Below are 13,518 nucleotides of genomic sequence, written 5' to 3'. Positions count from 1 at the left end.
GAAATGGAAAGTGTTTAAAATGTCTAAATATCATTTTTGAAGGAACGTGACTAACTTGATATGGTGCGCAAGATCTGTAATCAGATTTCCCAATTATATTTTCTTCTATTTAAAAGCAGACCTGTGGGTGAGAGGTTTGGCTTGGGGATGGGACATATTACTAGTGTACACCCCCCTCTTGCTGTTTCATCAATGGAAATCCCCCCTGCTGAAGCTCATATTAGCTACAGAAGAGGCAAGAAAGGTACCCATATTGTACTTACCTTTTTTACTCACTGCACTTAATAGCACCAGGGTGGAATTCATTAGGGAAATGGTGCAGCATACGAATCCCCAGTTTTAACAAAACAAAAAGATGTCAAGAAAAACAATCACAGATTTCCTATGTCCCACAAAGTTTGGCTCTGATATGAAGCAGGAATTATACTAATGGAACACCATGTACAATAGCCTCCTGGACCCATAACTAGAGCAAAGTAGCTCCATAGAAACTGCTAATCCAACAAAGGTCTGGGGAAGACTGAGAACTTATGTAGTGGCTTTCCCTGATTCACCAGTTGCAGCTGGGACTTCCTCCTCTTGAGTAGAACTTTGCCCCTGAGTAGACCCTTCCTCAAGCATATACCCTGGATGAAAGGGTCTTCTACCAGCCAAACAGGTATTCTGATGATGGCTCTGAGTGTCTCACTTGGTCCATCACCACCAATGCTCTAGTGAGCCATGGGCAGAGGGAAGAACATCTGGAACCATGGCTGGGCTCAGGACGGAGTTAAAGGAGTTCTTGGGGACCTCAGGCGAGGCATCCCTGCTACAGGACACCTCAGGTTGCCTATGTCTCTGTAGAAAAGAGGTGTGACAAGGGATCGAACTCTTACCCCTCCAAAGCGGTCTTCCCTGGGCTTGGGCTGGCTGGGAGCCTGACAAATAGGCATGACATTGCTAGCTACAATTTGAGAATACTAAATATCTTCTTGGCAGTTTGCAAGATGAGTGGGCACTCTGGAGGAATCTCTCATGTTGACCTGTTTTACAGAGTATTATGAAGGTGAATATAGTAAGACATTAAAATATCAAGAAATAGATCTGAGTTATAGCCAGCTTTTATGTTTTCAGCCATTGCTTCTTTGTCCCAGAATGCTAGCTGTTATCTGATACCTGAAACACCTACCACACTGCAGTCTGCATTCTCCATTTTGAGACTGGGACTAAACTGCAGACCTTATGGCTACAACTTCTGGCCTGATTTTTGGACTTGTCTGTTCTTACTTCATCCCTTGCTTTTTGTACCACCAAGACTGATGAAGAATTCTGGAAAACCTAACACTTGCACAATCTTTTCTGGAATTTTGATTGGTCCTAATATAGGTATAGCTCAACTGTGGATTTTGATTTTTTTTATCACAGACCAACACAGCTAACTTTGTATTGAGTGTTTTTTTTTTTTTTCAAATTAAAAACTCTATATAAAGAATTAGTATTTGTAAATGAAATCCTAATATGTGGTTGACTTGCCAACTTGCTTATGATTTAAGGAGGATGATAATAGTCAATTATTCCCATAACTTAATATACACACCTACAGTTTTCTGTTTTGTAATTATACATTTTATCCTCTCCATTCCCAGCCTCAGAGCCCAACTTGAAAGTTCGCTCCAGGTTAAAACAAAAAGTAACAGAAAGAAGAAGCAGTCCTTTACTCAGAAGGAAGGATGGAACGGTTGTCTGCTCATTCAAAAAAAGACTGTTTGAGGTGACAGGTAATGAAGAGCTGGACTGGAGTGACCCTGTCCAAATTTCTGGAAATACGATCGTTATAACTGATTACATTTATCGAGGTCCATTTTTTTGTTGAAATTAAACCAGATTATACTGATAATTTATAGAAACCAGCTCAAAGGTTCCATAGCATTTTTTCATGCAAGAGTCAAGGTCATTTTTGCAATTAATGCTGCAGAGCCATCTACTTAATCAGTTCGTCTGAAATTAATGGAAATTAATATGTTTGCACTCAAAGTTTGGCACTAAGTGTCCTTTTAATTAGGAGAATTACCAATAATCTTTCAGTAACTCTCACCAGCTTAATTGTTTTGTTTTGGGGTTGTGGTTGTTGTTTTAAGCTGTGTCCTTTTCTGAAGATTTCTTTGAAAGAAGAGATCATCTAGTGTTAAGTGTAATGTGTGAAGTTTCAGACAGATGGACAAAATAAACAGTGATCATCTTTGTTCTTTACCCATCTGGAAAAATTAACACTACATCCCATAAGATATGGCTGCATTGATTCTGATAAGGTAGACTGAATATTTTTAAATGAAAGGATTTAACCTATGGATAATATGGAATATTCTCAAATCAATGGTGTCGCCCTTCCTGATGTCCTTTGTATTAAAAAATATAGATTGACTACTTTGTGATTAAATATTAAGCATAATTTTTCCAATCTCAGTAGAAAAACCTACTGACAATTTTATGAGTTTTAAGTTTTTTAGGGAGAGAAAAATAAGTCTGTGCTGCAAAAAGGAAAGACACAAGGAAAGTCACAAGAAGATAAAAGTCTAACAATATATAAAATTTTAGACCAATTAAAATTTGGTAGTAACATATACTTTTCCATGACTTGGATCCAGATGTACTATGACTAAATCTGGATCTAACCCTATATTAATCAGTCTAATAGATATAGGTGTGTGTGTGCATGCGCGCATGTGTATTTATACATACACATGCACATACTCTCACCCTGTCTATTAGACGAATTAATTTGAAAAGGTAAATTTCAGTATAGATATATAGATATATCTATGTTGTTGTTCAGTCGTTCAGTCGTGTCCGACTCTTCGTGACCCCATGGACCATAGCACGCCAAGCCTTCCTGTCCTGCGCTCTCTCCTGGAGTGTGCTCAAGTCCATATTCATTGCATCGGTGATGCTATCTAGCCATCTCATCCCCTGCCGTCCCCTTCTCCTTTTGCCTTCAATCTTTCCTAGCATCAGGGTCTTTTCCAGGGAGTTTTCTCTTCACATTAGGTGGCCAAAATATTTGAGCTTCAGCTTCAGTATCTGTCCTTCCAATGAGCACTCAGGGTTGATTTCCTTTAGGATGGACTGATTGGACCTCCTTGCAGTCCAGGGGACTCGTAAGAGTCTTCTCCAGCACCACAGTTCAAAAGCATCGATTCTTCGGCGCTCAGCCTTCCTTATAATCCAGCTCCCATAGCCATACATTGCTACTGGGAAAACTATAGCTTTGATTATATGAACCTTTGTCAGCAAGGTGATTTATCTGCTTCTTACTATGCTGTCTAGGTTTGCCATAGCTTTCCTCCCAAGGAGCAAGCGTCTTTTAATTTCATGGCTACAGTCACCGTCTGCGGTGAACTTGGAGCCCAAGAAAATAAAATCTGTCACTGCTTCCATTTCTTCCCCTTCCATATGCCAGGAAGTGATGGGGCCAGATGCCATGATCTTCGTTTTTTTAATGTTGAGTTTCAAACCAGCTTTTGCATTCTCCACTTTCACCCTCAACAAGAGGCTCTTTAGATCCTCTTTGCTTTCTGCCATTAGGGTGGTATCGTCTGCATATCGGAGGTTGTTGATAATTCTCCCGGCAATCTTAATTCCGACCTGTGATTCATCCAACCCAGCGTTTCTCATGATGTACTCTGCATATACATTAAATAAGCAGGGCGACAATATACAGCCTTGTCGTACTCCTTTCCCAATTTTGAACCAATCAGTTGTTCCATGTCTGGTTCTTACTGTTGCTTCTTGACCCTCCTACAGGTTTCTCAGGAGACAGGTAAGGTGGCCTGGTACTCCCATCTCTTTAAGAATTTGCCACAGTTTGTTGTGATCCACACAATCAAAGGCTTTAGCATAGTCAATGAAGCAGAAATATATGTTTTTCTGGAATTCTCTTGCTTTCTCCATGATCCAGCGAATGTTGGCGATTTGATCTCTAGTTCCTCTGCCTCTTTGAAGCCCAGCTTGTACTTCCGGTAGTTCTTGGTTCGCATACTGCTGAAGCCTAGCTTATAGGATTTTGAGCAAAACCTTGCTGGCATGTGAAATGAGTGCAAGTGTACGTTAGTTTGAACACTCTTTGGCGTTGCCCTTCTTTGGAATTGGAATGTAAACTGACCTTTTTCAGTCTTGTGACCATTGTTGAGTGTTCCAAATTTGTTGGCATATTGAGTGCAGCACTTTAACAGCATCATCTTTTAGGATCTTAAATAGCTCAGCTGGAAGACTGTCATCTCCGCTAGCTTTGTTGTTAGTAATGCTTCCTAAGGCCCACTTGACTTCACTCTCTAGGATGTCCAGCTCAAGTTCAGTGACCGCACTATCATGGCTATCAGGGACATTAAGATCTTTCCTATAGTTCTTCTGTGTATTCTTTCCACCTCTTCTTAATCTCATCTGCTTCTGTTAGGTCCCTGCCTCCTTTGTCTTCGCACAAAACATTCCCTTGATATCTCCGATTTTCTTGAAGAGATCTCTGGTCTTTCCCATTCTGTTGTTTTCTTCGATTTCTTTGCATTGTTCATTTAAGAAGGCCTTCTTGTCTCTCCTTGCTATTCTCTGGAAATCTGCATTCAGTTGGGTATATCTTCCCCTTTCTCCCTTGCTTTTCGCTTCCCTTCTTTTCCTCAGCTACTTGTAAAGCCTCATCAGACAGCCACTTTGCTTTCTTGCATTTCTTTTTCTTTGGGATAGATGTAGTTGCTGCCTCCTGAACAATGTTATGGACCTCCATCCATAGTTCCTCAGGCACTCTGTCTATCAGGTCTAATCCCTTAAAACTATTCGTCACCTCCACTGTATATTCATAAGGGATATGATTGAGGTCTTACCTGAATGGTTTAGTGGTTTTCCTTACGTTCTTCAATTTAAGCCAAAATTTTGCAATAAGAAGCTCATGATCTGAGCCACAGTCAGCTCCAGGTCTTGTTTTTACTGACTGTATAAAGCTTCTCCATCTATGGCTGCAAAGGACATAATCAATCTGATTTTGATATTGACCATCTGGTGATGTCCATGTGTAGAGTCACCTCTTGTGCTGTTGGAAAAGAGTGGTTGCTATGATCAGCGTGTTCTCTTGGCAAAACTCTATTAGCCTTTGTCCTGCTTCATTTTGTAGACCAAGGCCATGCTATATATAGATATATCTGTATCACACTATATATATATATATATATATATATATATATATATATATATATAGTATATATATAATCATTTCATTTGATAAAGTATTTATTTATTCCACTTGCTGTCCACCCCATCCCTAGTGCTCAAAGCAAGTAATAACACAGAATTTAAACACAGAAGACAGCATTTTTTCTTTAAAAGAACATAAAAGAACCATTTAAAATTTAGATTATTCAAAAACTGCCTTGCAATTTCTTCCTCCTTCTCTATGTCCCTCCCTATTATGTACTGAAATCTCATAAGACCAACCAAGGGCACCATCTTAACAATATTAATGTTGTGCCAGATTCAAGAAGCAAGGGTTTTTAGGGAAGCATTTGTGAAAGATTCCACCAAGTGGGCCTTTCTAATACAGCTGATTTTATGACAAATAGACTAAGGGTGCAGTCCTATCGGGATAGGCGGCCACCTCCGAACTTGGAGGTGACCACCTATCCAATGCAGGGCAAGAGAAGCCACCCTGCGTTTGTGGCTAGACAGCCGATTTCGTGTCTATCCACAGGAAGGCGGAGCAGGGGAAGCAGCTGCCAGATGACATGTGGGATGTGTCGTATCAGCATTTCCGCCTTCCCCACCCCAGAACGCCCTTTTTGGCCACGCTCCTCTTCCAAGCAGGGAGCTCAGGGCCATTCTGAGCTGCCTGTGAGGCAGTGCAGGACGGGGGAAGGTCAGTTCTCAGGGAACTAACCTCGGAGTGCGGGCTCCAAGGTCGGTTCCCGGAAACCAATGTATCCTATGGCTGTCTAGCCACTGACTAGCGGCCATAGGATTGCACTGTAAGTAAATTTCACATGTGTACTGCAGTTGAAGGTATAAATAGTTCTTTAAAATTACTTGGTAGCCTAGACTTGACCTAATATAGCAGGAAACCTTTAAAAAGTGTGTTGGGAAGGGAGAATAGGCAGTAGCTATAAAGAATATGTGGAAAATTAAGTTGTCTATTTACTTGTTTTCAGTGCTATGGTTTGCATCAAAATCATGGTAAAATAGATATTTCTTACTGATTGACCACATGACTCTAAGTTTAGCAATTTTATCTTCACTGGCTACATCAAGAACTTTCACTGGTATCCATCCTTCAACAACTGAGTGGTGTTTTGGCTAACTATAGTGAAAACTACCCTTTACCCTTAACAAAACATGCCAAATGTTCTGCAGCACAATACATTAAGATATAACCATTAAAATGCTATGTTAAGATTTTCAAGTTTCATGCTTTCTCTCAGAGTTCACTGACAGAGATGCACTGCAAAAAATGAGGTATTGTTTTTTATTGGTTACTCATATAAAGGCCAGTTCACAACTGAGTCCTCCAGGGGTTTATCCAAACAGCCTAGGAATGGCAGCAGGCCTCATGAATTGATGACATGTTATCTTGACCTTTGAGAGTCCAGTATCTCTGTCATGCTGATCTCTCACAGAGGGAGCAGAGAATGCAAGCAAAGGTACTTCCTTTTCCTTGACTCATTAGGAACTCCCCTTCAATATCTTGCTTGCCACTGAGAAACTTGCCATCTCTGAGGGGGGAAAAATACTGCCTAAGTAATAAGCTGTGCCCTTTGTGTTTTGAAAGTATGACGAGGGGAAAGAAATAAAATCATAAAATGAATAACATTCATTGTATGTGCAAGTTATTTGTCTTATGCTATATGCAGTTTATTGTAGTGGATATATCCTAGTTACAGTGTGTGCTTATTTTCAACCCCCTCCCCCACCCCAGAATCATCAGTCAGTAGCAGTTCTCCAGGATCTGGTCCCAGTTCACCAAGTAATGGTCCTACTGGAAATGCAGAGAATGAAGCCTCAGTATTGCCATCTAATTCCCAAGTTGAGGTAAGAACAGAATCCTTTTATTGTCCTGGAAATCATTTCACTAACAGGGTTGGTGCCAGGTTTGGAGGGCCCTCAGAATGCTGCCCTTTGGTGCCCCTCCATTGCAGCATAGGGTGACCCATCCTTTCCTGTCCCCTAAATTTCCACTAAGTGTAGAGGTTGGTGTGTGGCTTCATCAGTGGATGAGGTGGGGAATGGCAGCAGCAGTCCTCCAATGTGCGCCTGGCATCCACCATGGTAATTTCCCACAATGCCTTGGAGGAGATGCCCAATGCTCATTCGAGCACTGGAAGATGGGGCCTGAGGCAGCAGCAGCAACAGCAATGGGCCTTTGGCAACTGTCCGAAGATGCCATGTTGGCGCTGGTGCTATTCACTGTCTCAAGGTGCCTTGAAGGCCTCTCCGGAGCCAACAGGCTAGATATAAATGCAAAAATAAAAATGTAAGCAGTTGGGCTATTCAATCAAGCCATTTGGAGACTGCAGCATTTTCTTTGTTATCTTTATTTTAAAAAGTTAGCTCATCCTTTAGCTCATGACACAAGCTTTCAAAGCAGCTCACATAAATTAAAATATACAATACAATCAAGGGCAAACTTGATTTCCATAGGAGTATACTAAATGGGGTTGCACCAGCACTTTAACTCCTTGCAGATCTCAGAGAAGTATGGGAAATCTACAAGTAGAGCTACCTCTCTCCAAATCTTCCCTCTATGGCAAGGGATGGTGAAGAGGGAGGAAAGAGAATAATGAAAAGTCCTCATCTCCTTTAGTCATAGCATAAATATCCCAAGATATAATGTTATTAAATCTACATTGGAATATTTTAACGATATACTTGCCCCACACATAAGCCTCTGCAAATCTTGACTTGTACAGACAGGGTTTTGAATGATGTTCCTTTTAAAGTGGAAGGCACATAAAGAGCTTGCTGATGGGAGGAACATGTGAACAATCTGAAATACAGTATGGAAATGTCTTGTGGGCTTTACTGTAGGCTTGGTGAAAATGTCAGTCTTCCATAATCAAAATGACCCTTTATCCTCAGGGTATGTCCCCATGGTTTTCACCTAAGCTATACTGGAGGAAGCTACAAGCTTTATGCCATTGACATAATGCTGTGGTGGGAGGAAAGAGGAACTGCAAAGAAGGAAAGGGACTGGAAAAAGGAGATACAGAGTTATATCTACAAGGATGTTAGAAGGGAAATCACTAGTCCATTTCTGCAAGTCAACTTATACCGCCCTCCCAACAAACAGAACCATGCTCCATCTTTAAACTTTTGTTGATAGGTGTAGCTGTGAAGTCAAAGAAGGCCAGACACAGCTCCAGAATAATATATCTAAATATAGCCTGATAGTTGTAGAAAAAAAAAGATTTAGGGCACAATCCTATGGCTGCTAGACAGTGGCTAGATAGCCATAGGATTGGTTGGTTTCCGGGAACTGACTCCCCTCCCCCTAGTAGGCTACATGGATCGTCTCCGCGCTCATAAGAGTAGTGCAGAGTGGGGCAAAAGGAGCGTTCCTGGTGGAAGGGCAGGGAGTGCGGAAGTGCCAGTTCGACACTTCCTATGTGTTGTCCAGCCTCCCCACCCCTTGCTCCGATGTCCCATGGCTAGACAGCCAAAATCAGTCGTTTAGCCTTGAATGCAGGGTGGCTAGAGTGCAGAGGAGACAATCCGCTCCGTGCTCCTTCTGCCCTGCATTGGATAGGCAGTCGCCTCTGAGTTTGGGGGTGGCCACCTATCCCCATAGGATTGCTCCCTCCAGGAAAAAATAAACTTGAGAATGTGGAACTAAAGACCATTTCTTATAATACTGAGCAAGTCTTCAGCATGGGGCAAAGCAGTCATATGACTGGCCAGGTCCCTATTTAACTTCTGTAAATTGTCATTGCTGTGGATTAGCACTGCTATAGTAAATGTGAGTTGAGTTGAAAGTTGGGTTCAAAGTGAAACAATAACAACATAATTATGTTAAACTTTGGATGGTTCCATTCAACTCATATTCTGTTTCCTTTTTTTGTGTATAACAGCCTTAATTTTGAAATCTAAGGTTGCAGATGTTTAATATTTCACAATGACGGTAGGACAAGTTTAAACAGTGTCACTGATGCTCAAGTAGATATGATATGTAGCTGTAAAATGTTCCTGATATAAATGTGAACCACAGTTAAACAGAATACTAAATAAAGTATATTCTTTAATATGTATGTCTTAGGAGCATGCAAGCTTTTACTAGGTAGAGAAAAACAGAAAGCCTAGACATGTAGCATGTAACCCCAAAATATACAATAGCTGACAAATAACCAGAGCTGCATACAACCCATTTAGTTTAAATAAACTGGATTTAAGCCAGTTTAGTACTTTGACTTTACTGAGTCGTGGTTCAGGCTAGTAATTTCCTGTCTGGTTAAATATATTGTTTGTTATCCTGCAGGACATACTTTAAAACAGTAAAATCATTTGGCTGGTTAGTCTCTGGCAGTTTATTGTAGCAAGTGATTTATTTTTAATTATAAATATACTGCTCTCGTGTAATCTTATTATAGCACAGCTGTGAGAGAGAAAACAATAACACTATATTGCAGGTATCACCAGCTAGTAGTGGGAAGTTTGCTCTGTTAATTACTTAGAGGAGTATACATGCTCAAATGTATACTTCTAAGCATACTTTTTGCCAGGATACTATCATTTTGCTTGCATCCAAGAGTAGCATGTATACTCTTTCAGCCTTCAAATTAATTATAGTATGACACTGAGAAGAATGGCATCAAACACAATACAAGCCTACCTAGATTTCTGGTTCAAACAGATACTGATGAAAATAAAAATGACCTTGAAGGGTCAGCAGGTGAAGTAAAGGAGAAAAAGACTTTCACAGGTTTCATGGAGTATAGCGAGTGAAAATATTTAAATTTATCAGCAGCATTAACTGGTTACAGGTAAGTTCCTCTCGGCTCAGTTCAGAATCAGTTTGGTATTTACGAGCTTTCTTGACAAGCATACCAAAGAAGCTCATTTGTTTTCAGAGAGTTCCCTCCTAGCTCATAATGTTGGCACAGGTGTGCTGATGGGCCTGTATACATAGTCATTATTACATTGCCCTCTGAGAACTGTACTTTGGTTTGACACCATGGTTCAATCATTCCACTGTGTTCATGTAGCAAAAGCAATATTTTGTAAATTACATGCCAATTCTACAAAGTTCAGATAGTGTCACTGTGGTCAATTATTTATTATTGACATTTATATACCACCTTATTTGCTAAAAAGCCATCAAGGCAGTGTACGACAATTTAAGACAATTTAAAACCTTAACAAAATAAAAAAACAAGAACAGTAAAACATTAAAACAGCTACATAATTTGAAAGGCTAAATTAAAAAGGTGTCTTCACATCTTTCTAAAAGCTAGGGGAGTGGGGGCCAATCTTAGTTCTTGAGGGAGTGCATTCCTTCAATGATAGTTTTGTTGAGAGTAAGAGCCTAACATTTAAAAAATTCTGTGTGGCCACTTACAAAGGGGATGGCTTTGAGCAACTGGATGGCTCAACGCTGACTGCACATGTGCAGAATTTCAGTTAACCTTTGGAGCCATAAGAGAACTTCTTGAAGAAATGGCAGTGAATCTGTAATAGTAGGAATGGGCAAATGAGCAATGTTCAAGATCGCTAGGATTCTCTGAACATCGTCTTGCTGTTCATCTCATGCCCAATTCCCATTCATGTTTGCGATCACTGCTCACTTTGCGTGAATGGGAGATTTGCGCAAATCTCCCCAAATTTGTGCAGATCCCCCCATAGACTAAAGTGGAGCTGATTCCTACTGAGGAAACTTGCACAAATTAGGAAATTTGCATGAATCGAACTGGGAATCAGGGATGAGACAAATGCAAGCATGTGTTCGACAATTTGCGAATATTTACAGTGGACACATGTTCACGCTTACATCCGGGGCTTCAAACGGGGTGTACTTGTATGTTTTGTGAGCAAAAATGAAATTCTCATACATCCCTACATAATAGGTCAGAGTGTTTCACGCTGAACAAATTTATATACTGAACCAGATAATTGCACAGTTCAGCACTATCACTAGCATTAACAACATCATGATTCTTTTCTCTTCATGTGAGTTGAGAAGAATGAGCTTATAATTTAAGGATTCTTTATTTAGTCAGCAGAAAAAATGTCCAATGAATAGTTAGGGGAAAAATAATTATGTTACACTATAACGGTAGGAAACGACTAAATTTCCTAGCCTTTTCCGAACTATCTACACCATAAGCATAACATCAAGTGCCAACAGGAATTAAAACTAGTTGTGCCAAACCCCTAGCCCTAGTTTTTGCAAGCACATTTGTGGACTGCCAAGCTCATCCCCAACCTTTTGTCAATGCCGAGGGGCTTGAAAGACAAGTGAAGTTCACCCATTCCATTGTGGGCAGGAGAAAAGTAGCACACACCCTTTCCCACTCTTCCCACTGTCTCAGCATGGGAAGAGGGAAGAGTATTCAGATGGCCTGGGCAATCTGACAGCTTTCCTTCGCTCTCCATGCTGTGCTGCAACTTGTTTCTTCTCTGGCTGAGCAAACAGACACAGTGGAAGCAAATTGAAAGGAACAATTGGGTTTGGGGTTTGTGTGTGTAGGGGGGGATGTCATGTTCCACACACCCCTGATTTCGCTCTGAAGTATTGCCAAGGCAGTAGTTCAGCTCAGCACCAGTTCATCGAAAAACCTAGATAATTTCCACAAAGTAATGCTGAAATCATAAGTAGTGGGCTCTCCCACACTGGAGGCATTCAAGATGAAGCTGGACAGCCACCTGTCAGGGATGCTTTGACTTAGATTCCTGCATTGAGCAGGGGGTTGGACTTGCTGGTCTTATAGGCCCCTTCCAACCCTACTATTCTACGATTCTATGATTCTGTGAAGCTGCCTAATCCAAAACTAGGTTATTTGTCATCTAGCCCAGTATGGTCTACTCAGACTAGCACTAGCTCTCCAGGGTCTTTTCCAGCATCTTCTACCTGATCCTTTTTTCACTGGAGATGCTGGGAATTGAACCTGGGACCTTTTGAAGGCAAAGTTTGCTCTACCACTGAGATCTCATCTCTCCCAATCTGTTTCTCTACCACCTCTAAGTTGAACAAAGGCGCCACAATAATCAGAATGTACATTTGCTTTAAAACATTAAGGATGGAATCCTATTCACACTTACCTGGAAGTAATTCCCATTGATGTCAATGGGTCTTAATTGTGTGTAAACATGTTTAGGATTGCACTCTAAAAGTGGCTCTATTCTACTTTCAACACTAAGACAATCCAGTGACTCATCTCTCTGCTCTGCATCAAAACAAATTGGATGCAGCCATAAACATGCTATGTTAAGATGTTCTTAAGCCTCATGCTTTCCCTCAGACTTCATTGACTGACAGAGATGCAAACAAGGTATTGTTTTTTTATTAGTTACTCATATAAAGGCCAGTTCACAACTGAGTCCTCTAGGGATTTATCGAAACAGCATATGTGAGTGAAACGGGGAGCATTCACAGCTCTATTGGTGTGGGGGCACCTTGCTCATTGGTAGACCACATGCTTCACATGTAGAATGTTCTAGGTTCAATCCCTGACATCTCCAGTTAAGAGGATGAGATGTCAGGTGATAGGAAATATCTAGGTCATTCAGGAGATGCGGCTAGTCAGAGTAGACCAAAGATTGGACTAGCTGGACAATTAGTATGACCTCAAATAAGGCAGCAAGCTTCCTATGTCTTTTCTCACCTATCGTAATCCTGGTCACTGAGAATCAAGTCTGTATCTATTCTCTGAAAAACAGAGAATAGAAACATATAATAGAACAGGGGTGGGCAACCCCCCCCCCCACACACACAGGCTGTAGGTCACTGCACTGTCCCTGGGGTGCCCCCCCCATTTTCTTTTTTTTTGAAAGCAGAAAAAAATTGCTGGTTTACCGGTCTGTAGCACTACAGAGCACTATAGGGAATAAATTTTGCTTCTTTCCAAGCTAAATATATCCTTTTTGGTGCTCAGTAGCAGCAATGGAACACCAAAAGGGATAAATGTAGCTTATAAACAAGATAAATTTTACCCTTTTGGCGCTCCATAGCCACTATGGTGCCATTTTTTCATTATAAATGTTTTAAAAGGGGGGGTTACGGGGGCTGCATCCACCCAGCAGACCACATATCGCCCACCTCTGCAATAGAGTATGACAATAAGTTGGCAACTAGCAGAAAGAGAAGGAAGGAAGGAAGGAAGGAAGGAAGGAAGGAAGGAAAAGCATTCTTAGAAGCACTTCGGAAAGCATCCTAAAAATAGATGCCTGTCTAGCAGCCAGGATAAACCGAGAAATGCCTCCTTTGTACATCTAAACAGATGTAGATTTATAGTGTACTCCTGAAGGTTACATAGTCTTTCCTCTTTTGTAAAGTTTTAATATACTTCCAGAAACACT

The 13,518-nt window shown here is 40.9% G+C and overlaps 1 protein-coding gene across 12 annotated transcripts in view; it reads left to right on the top strand.

The window, feature by feature from the left end:
- LOC146344933 (histone deacetylase 9-like) overlaps positions 1-13,518 on the top strand; it is a 398,626-nt gene that overhangs the window by 345,790 nt on the left and 39,318 nt on the right. For all 12 annotated transcript variants that reach the window (XR_014792360.1, XR_014792359.1, XM_084858628.1 and 9 more), the window contains 2 exons: positions 1,626-1,757; positions 6,929-7,041. Coding sequence is in view for 10 of the 12 variants with exons in the window: in XM_084858628.1 (XP_084714754.1) it covers positions 1,626-1,757; positions 6,929-7,041 (245 nt within the window). In the remaining 2 variants the exon portion in view is untranslated. The remainder of the gene's footprint in view (positions 1-1,625; positions 1,758-6,928; positions 7,042-13,518) is intronic.

Source organism: Heloderma suspectum, chromosome 5 (assembly GCF_057233095.1).
Source record: "Heloderma suspectum isolate Gila_16-S chromosome 5, 16-S_ref, whole genome shotgun sequence".
Lineage (NCBI taxonomy): Eukaryota > Metazoa > Chordata > Lepidosauria > Squamata > Helodermatidae > Heloderma > Heloderma suspectum.
Note: the sequence above shows the minus strand (reverse complement) of the source record. Positions and strands in the feature narration are given on the sequence as shown.